Below are 8,153 nucleotides of genomic sequence, written 5' to 3'. Positions count from 1 at the left end.
AAAATCAGCCACCAGTATAAAATACATGCTGAAATATAAATACATATTGAAAATAAATTTAATCACACAAAAAACGTGAACTTTTCTCTTCTCACACACCCTCATCTTTTCTCATAGCCAGCCAGCCACCCATCATCATCATCATTTTGTCATCCTCAACATCAGCTTCACCTCCCCCATCACCTCCATGACCCCACTGCCATGCATGCCACCGCCACTCAATCACCCCACCTCTCGCACCCCTTGTCATACTACTGCCCGTCTCCCTCCTCCCCGATATTTCTTCTTTTGGTTCTTATTATTAACATTTAAGTATATACAAGCAAAGAGATCACAAAGTACTAAGTTTATATACCCTTGTTATATATATAGATCAACAACAATGACTTTTTCCTTTTGTAATTGGCCATTTACGGTTAAGCTTAATATAATTGTGAGGTCTTCCTTTCGTACAGAGAACAGAGAATTTTGACTTTTTACTATTGACGTATTACCCTTAGATCTGCTTAATAGTATAATCATCAAGTCCCCGTGGCAGAAAATGTCAAAAGTTTATTTATCCGCTGAAAGTTAAAAATTTTCCTTAAAGCTAGGGTATGAAATTAAATACAACAATTCACTACTCTTTATTATGTGTTATTCCAAGATAATGACAATGATTTAATTTTGGGTTCTCTGCTTATATACCATATCTTGGAATGAAGGAACAATATATAACGACACAGTTACTTCCAATTTTTATTATGATGGTCGCAACGTGACTTACAAATTGAAAAGAATAAAACAAAAGAATAACAAATAGAAATTAATGAATGAATGAAGCAATAAAAAAACTAATAAAAGAATGAATCTAATTTTTGTATTAATGAATGAATATTTTGAGTATGTGCAAATCTAATTTGTTGTTAGTTGCTTGAATTAACAGTGTGGCATGTCTCGTGGTGGTGGCAACATCTTCTCTTCAGGATTCTTTCCATTTTTGACAATGAAAGTCATAGCCATTCCCCAACTCAGATGTCGCTCTAAGTGGCAATGCATGAACCACACACCTGGATTTTGTGTCTTGAATCTTATGGTTACCCATCCATTTTTGGGTATAGCGACGGTATTCTGATAAGGAGGATCAACAAGATTATATGTGAGAGGATCTTTGTCTTTGTCAAAGTTTCCGAATCCCCATCCAACTACATAGAAACTATGGCCATGCAAGTGCATTGGATGCTCAGTACCAGCCAGCAAATTAGTCCCTTGAAGAACAAGCTCCACCGTGGACCCATACTCAAGCACCTTCACCTCTGTATCTACCGATGGAGTTCTAAGAAATGTGGACAAATTGGAAGCAGTGAAATCAAATAGTTCTGGTGGCACATCTGGAAAATCTTGTGTATATACACCTTGAAGGTGGTTATAGTAAGCATTCAAAATGTTGTTTCCCGATGGCAATTGGAAGCTTATGTTATTTACACTTGCTGCAAGGCGGTTCCCTGGTATATGACTACCTTCGCATGTTGAACATGGTAATGTATTCACCGAAACTGTGTAGAACAGGTTGGTGGTTATGTTCAATGGCACGTCAATTGGATGTGCTTCATCTGCTAAGCTTCTCATTTGACTTATCATGTTGATAGATGCATTGGTGTCATTGGAAGATGGAAGTGAAGGCATGTGAGGGGTTCTTGATGAAAATGATGGAATAATGTGTTTTCCCTTTTTGTATTGCAGAATGGCTGTGGTGGTTGTGTTGTCAAATGCAACATTGGAAGCACTTGAATACACTTTGGCAGCCATGTAATAACGATCCAAAGGTTGATTAGCTTCAAGCAACACATCCATGGTTTGACCTGGTGATATTGTTATGTAATCCACTTTGAATGGCTTCACATAGCTTCCATCGCTTCCCACCACTGTCAATTGGTGCTTCGCAATTCCAAAGAAGAGAAGGTCTTGCATTCCAGCATGCACCATTCTCAGAAGATATGTCTTGCCATGTTCCACATTTACTTTGAAGGTTTCTGCAACCAATAAATTCAAATTGAAAAGTTAACTGACGTTGGCTAAACAAAATTGACTTTCAGGTAGTAACACAAGTAACATGAACGAAAAAGACTAATGCTACACATCTAAGTTATTTTAAGAATTAGTCTAATCAAATTAAAAATAAGACTTAGAATAATATTAGTCACAGGTTAAAATTGACTTCCACCTAGTAACACAAAGTAACATAAATGAAAATTATAAAGTGTTATTATAATTAACATACCTTTGTTTGAGCAATTATAAAGATCACCAGGTTGGCCATTGATAGTATAAGCATCTGAAACAACGGGATCTCCTCCCCCCGTTTCAAAGTTATTGAAAACTTGGACAATGTCTTCCTTCCACCATTCACCTAATAAATTTCAAACTCTAACAATTAGAAAAGTAATTATAAAACATAAAGTGATGAAATCAAATAAAAGACATAAGTATATACCTAGTACAATGGGGACCTCTTTGTGTGGTTTTGGAAATGGATATGTATTTCCAGGCTTGGGTTTAATGACAATAGCACCGTGAACAGTAGCACGAGACCAATCACTGTGAGCATGCCACCAAAGTGTGCCTTCCTCTTCAGAAAAGATAACCTTTTGAGAGAACAAACCACCAGGTTGAATGGGACATTGAGTGATGAATTCAGGGCCATCAGACCATGGATATCTTGGTTGGTTCACTCCATGCCAGTGAATGGTGATGTTATAGTTAGCTCTGTTATACACATCAACAATTATGCTTTCTCCTTTTGTAACATACAATGTTGGCCCTGGAAATTCTCCATTTACTGTTAAGATATTTTTTGTGCTGCAAAGCTTTGTGAAGGAAGCATCTCTCACCTGCAATTTTTTATATGCTTTAGTTTTTTACTTTATTTATAATAATAATAGGCATGGATGGATATAATTAGATCAAATTAAAGAAAAACTATACTACCTAACGAAAATAAATATTAGATAATTAAATATTTTAAAACCGTCGTTTCGACTAAAATATTTAATATTAAAATTTTTAAAAATTGATTTAGATAATTACCCTAAATAATTAAGCCCCAATACTTACCACAAACTTATGGTGCCGCATTGCTTGGCAAGTAACTAGAATGACATTGAGAAACAATAATATTCCTAAGCTAGTGAGGATTTTCATTGAGAATCTCTTATCTATGATGACAAAATGCTTGATCTAAATTAAAATATGAGTTTATAATATTATAGATAAATAAATAAAGAATGTTGATATGCTAATGGTTTTTTTGCGTTTGATGCTTTGATATGAATTTGTTTGGAAGAGAGGGGTATATATGCATGTATTTTATATATAGTGGTGACTTTGACAAAGCTTTGATTACGCGTAAGAGAATATAATTGGAATAGTATATATAGCACGTGACGTGAGCTTTGTTGCCAAGTCGTAATTACTAAGAGGACAAAATGTTGCGGCTCTAATATGAAAAATTAACGCGATACAAAAAGAACCTGATGTGTCACGTGTAGCTTCTTTATCCAAATAATCATAAGAACTAACTAAATAATGAAAAGGTCAATTTTGACTTTGCATACGATGATAAGGAATTTTCTTATTATTTTATAGGAATGTTTCTTTTTAACTTTTAAGAAGCCGCGCCCATGGAATTATTATTTGTTCGTTTAGCAGTTTCTCTAGTTGATTTTCAACAAAGGGGAATTATAAATGAATATTATAACAATAATATAGGATTTCAAATACTTGTTGGTATTTTATTTGGATAAAGTCAAATATACAGTTGATATCTGCTTAGTGCAAGTAGTAGGATTAATGGGTCATGGCACCAAAAGAAAAATGAAAAATGAAAAAGGTATATTAGTAAATTTCGTTTATTAAGAGAGCTAATATATGTTTAATTCTTGTTTATTAATAGGGAGGCAAATGGAAATGTATAATAATATAGTCAACTTTTAGGGAAAAAGCCATAAAATAATATATACCACAAATAATGTAAAATCTAGATCTTTTACATCGATCAAATTAAAAGTGGTTGCAATGATTTTTGGCAATAAAATCAATCTAGATTTGATATATATTATTTTCTTATTGGACGATGCGATCCAAAATTGAATCACTTTGCATGTTATCGTGACGTAAAGTAAAGTAAAGAATATTCAACAAAATGAAATAATGTATTTCATTTCACATCTAATTGTAACAGAAATTGGTCCAAATCAAATACAATTCAAATTACTCCAAACCATAACTCATTTACACTGCTAACACAGATCAGAGTTCGGCCGCGGATTGTTTTCATTTCAAGGGTATTATTCTGTCTCTCTTTCCCCTTCCCCACAAAGCCATATAAAAAAAAAAAAAAAATTAATATATACTAGCTAGTACTAGTAATGTGTAAAGATTGTAGATTTTTTACGGTCTTCCTTTTCACGCTCCCTGATAAAAAAGAAAGATGAGATATAGTGTAAGTATTTGAAAGAAATTATAAAAAGGGCATTATTGTACGTATGTATACTAGTACAACATATAAATTGAAGTCTCATAAAGGAGCCAAAAGTAAATTAAAAGATTGCTTAATTTTGATAGATACCAATTTAAAGTAGCTAGCTAGGTATAACTACTACATTCGATAATATTCAAAGGTTGTTCAAGAATATATACTCTTTAACATGGAGGCATGTCTGGTGGTGGAGGTGGTAATGTTTCATTTGAGGCTTTGCCATTCTTCACAATAAACACTGTCTCCATGCCCCAAGAGAGGTGCCGGTCAAGGTGGCAATGCATTAACCACACTCCTGAAATTCAAACAATACAATTTATTAATATCTGTCACACAAATTATTTATCCTAAAATTTTAAATTAATGAAAAGAAATATACAAAAGATTATATCAAACACATTCTTTCACGCAAACATTTTTTTTTTTAAATTAAAACGTGATTATTGATGAACTTTATTTTTTTCTCGATAATAAAGATCGAATTCTCTAAATTTTTTGTTACAAAAATTTTAACATTATATTATAAAATTGCAAATACTTCAGCCAATAGAAAAAGGTATATTCGTAAGATGAAAATTCAAGTGCAGTTAATTTCATATGAATTGATAGTCGAGAGCGATAATTTAGTCAAACCTATTAAATTATTTAACAATTTTTAACTATCAATTTCATATCAATTAAGTTAATTGCACCTCAGTTTCTACCTATTCGTAAATAGATTTTTCACATGGTACTTACCAGGGTTGGTAGCCCTAAACCTAATGGCAGCCCAGCCTTTAATGGGCACAATGACAGTATTCTGAAGAGGAGGATCAACAAGATTATAATTCTTGGGGTCCCTGCTCCTGTTGAAATTCCCAAAACCATAACCAATAACATGAAAACTGAATCCATGTATATGCATTGGATGGTCTATGCCAGCAACCAAGTTGGTCCCTTGGAAAACAACCTCCACCGTTGAACCGTACTTCAAAACCTTAACCTTTGTTCCTCTCTTTGGTATGTTGAGTTCAAGAGGCAAGAAATCCCCAGTGAAGTTGAACACATATGGCGGGAAACTCGGAAAACCCTTTCTATAGACTCCATTGATGTGGTAGTAGTAGGCTTCCAGGATATCAGTGCGTGGGGTTACAAAGCTTATGTTGTTCATGCTGGCGGCGAAAATCGTCGAATTCGGTGCTTGGCATGATGACGGTGATCGGCCTCTAGGGCATGGAAAAGTGTTCACAGAAATTGTGGTAACTATGTGAGTTTTGATATTTAAAGGGCATGTAAAAGGGTTTTCTTCAGGGTAGCCCCTAATGCTTCTAATGAAAGCAAAAGCTGATTTTGTGTCATTAGGGCTTGGAAGAAAAGGAAAGGAAGGAGTTGAATTTTCATTATTATTATTGTATTGGATTATAGCTGTGGTTGTGGAGTTATCAAATGGAACTCCAACCCCAGTGGAATAAGCCCTTGCAGCCATGTAATATTTGTTGTTAGGGTTTTGGTTTGCATGCAATAATACATCCATTGTTTGACCAGGAGCTATGCAAATGTAAGAAGTTGTTAATTCCTTTGTGTACATTGCATCATGAGCAAACAGTGTTAGGTTGTGTTTCGAGACCGAGAAAAACAGGATCAGATTCATTGCCGCATTAATTATGCGCAGATGGTAGGTCTTGCCATGCTCTACATTTAACTTGAATGTCCCTGAAAATTCAAATTACATCGGGGATTTGGTGTTAACTCTTAATTAAGGAATAAAATTATATATTTATATATAGTACTCCCTTTTGTTTTAACATTACTTATTCTTATCATATATTTTTTCTAAAAGTTTAAATTAATAAAAGAAGAAACATGAATAATATATGGTGGAAATTCAGGTGCAGTCGATTTCACGTGAAGTTGATAATTGAGAGCCATTAAATGATTTGACTGATTTGACTAAAGTTTCATCTAACGACTTTCACCTATCAATTTCACATGAAATCGACTACACTTGAGTTTTCACTGTAATATATTTCTAATACTTACATTTTGATTAATGTATTTAATTACAAAGTTTTTTTTTTTTTGTTAGTGATAGAGATAGTAAAGTATATATACTATAGTAGTTGTGTTAATGATTGCATGTGAAGGGAAATTTTGATGTGTACCAGATTGTGAGCAATTATAGAGATCTCCAGGTTGGCCATTAATGGTGACGGCATCAGAATTGTTTGGCGCTCCTCCACTTTTAATAAATTGTGTGAAGACCTTGTTGAGATCACTCTTCCACCACTCTCCTATATATGCATGTCAAAGTGTATGTATAGATAATTAATTAAGTCTAATTATTTAAATATGTACGCATGTATAGGATAAATAAACCTGATGAACACACTCTATCAAAAAACAATGTTGAGTACCATTAAAAAAATTTTGTCGATAACATTTATCAAATTTTATTTTTATATTAATCATATTTTGTTGTTAAATCTGACAAAAATTATCATCGGACGCAATGAATCTGTCAAGATTAAATTATTAGCGAAATTTATACTCTAGACCTTTAAATTATTAAAATTCTGATATCATGTTATAAAATTATTTTTTTTTCAAAAAGTTAAATTAATAATACTTAAGAGAAAATACCCAAATAGTTATATCTAATAAAATTATATAACATCTTACTTGATTTATTAGATATCTCTCGTCATTTGATGTTAAAAAAAAAACATTTTTTAGATAAATAACATTATTTGATTTATTCTTTTTACTCTTGCGTTTTAAATTTATGATAACCGTTTTTACTTTACCAAAAATTATATCCAAATACACATTAAATAATAATAAAGGAAATTTTTGAATTTTTGTTAGGTGTAAAGATTTTTTCTTGTGGGTATAGTTATGTTACACCTTGCAAGAGTAACGGTATATCATTATTAATTCCTTTTAAGCATTCTTTTAAATGATAAATTAAGTAAAAATAAATACAAACTTTTATTAATACCTTAAAATAATCATATATTTAATTAAGATAGTGATGCTTTTGTCCACATACAATATTACAAGAATAATAATTAAAATACTCTTTTTAAATATTAAAAGAAGTAAAAAATTAAATAATATATATAAACATTTAAACAATAATTAAAATTTTCTCTCAATAATTAACAAACTAATAAGAGAATTATTACCCGGTAGGGGCAAGCATTCATCATGGACAAAAAACAGAAGTTATATATCTGAATTGGCAAAATTGAGAAGGACAAGACAAAGGTATAGGATTATACCAAGTATGATGGGGACCTCATACTGAGGTTTGGGAAAAGGATAGCCACTACTATTCTTCTTTGGATAGATATAGATTGGGCCATGGACGGTGGCTCTTGACCAATCACTATGAGCATGCCACCATAAGGTCCCTTCTTCTGTTGAAAATACTATCTTTTGTCTGAAACTCCTTCCTGGTTGAATGGGACATTGAGTTATGTATTCAGGACCATCTGTCCATGGATTTCTTGGTTGTTTCACTCCATGCCTGCCAATATATGTATAAGTAATTAACCTACTTAAATTTAACCTTTTTAAAATATTTATCCAATATTATATTCCTAGATAGATATAATATATGCTCACTTATATCGACTAGTTTAAATTACTATAAGGT

At 32.4% G+C, this 8,153-nt stretch overlaps 2 protein-coding genes across 2 annotated transcripts in view; both read right to left on the bottom strand.

The window, feature by feature from the left end:
* LOC107616322 (laccase-15-like) lies at positions 717 to 3,272 on the bottom strand. The gene is made up of 4 exons (XM_016318294.2): positions 3,094 to 3,272; positions 2,474 to 2,870; positions 2,261 to 2,389; positions 717 to 2,012 (listed from the first exon to the last, which is right to left on the bottom strand). The coding sequence occupies exons 1-4, from the start codon at positions 3,178 to 3,180 to the stop codon at positions 919 to 921; spliced, it is 1,707 nt and encodes a 568-aa protein (XP_016173780.1). The 5' UTR covers positions 3,181 to 3,272; the 3' UTR covers positions 717 to 918.
* LOC107619797 (laccase-15) overlaps positions 4,172 to 8,153 on the bottom strand; it is a 4,979-nt gene continuing 997 nt past the window's right edge. Inside the window, exons 3-7 of the mRNA XM_016322080.2 lie at positions 7,777 to 8,024; positions 6,658 to 6,786; positions 5,255 to 6,208; positions 4,678 to 4,811; positions 4,172 to 4,452 (exon numbers count right to left, since the gene is read on the bottom strand). Coding sequence (XP_016177566.1) covers positions 4,681 to 4,811; positions 5,255 to 6,208; positions 6,658 to 6,786; positions 7,777 to 8,024 — 1,462 coding nt within the window. The 3' untranslated portion in view covers positions 4,172 to 4,452; positions 4,678 to 4,680. The remainder of the gene's footprint in view (positions 4,453 to 4,677; positions 4,812 to 5,254; positions 6,209 to 6,657; positions 6,787 to 7,776; positions 8,025 to 8,153) is intronic.

This window comes from Arachis ipaensis, chromosome B09 (genome assembly GCF_000816755.2).
Source record: "Arachis ipaensis cultivar K30076 chromosome B09, Araip1.1, whole genome shotgun sequence".
NCBI lineage: Eukaryota > Viridiplantae > Streptophyta > Magnoliopsida > Fabales > Fabaceae > Arachis > Arachis ipaensis.
Note: the sequence above shows the minus strand (reverse complement) of the source record. Positions and strands in the feature narration are given on the sequence as shown.

Bases quoted from the DNA above. Each gene is read 5' to 3' on its own strand.
- LOC107616322 (XM_016318294.2), bottom strand. From the start codon at position 3,180: ATGAAAATCCTCACTAGCTTAGGAATATTATTGTTTCTCAATGTCATT. The intron at 2,871-3,093 runs GTAAGTATTGGG...AAAAAATTGCAG, and splicing joins TGCGGCACCATAAGTTTGTG to GTGAGAGATGCTTCCTTCAC. The intron at 2,390-2,473 runs GTATATACTTAT...GAAATTTATTAG, and splicing joins AGAGGTCCCCATTGTACTAG to GTGAATGGTGGAAGGAAGAC.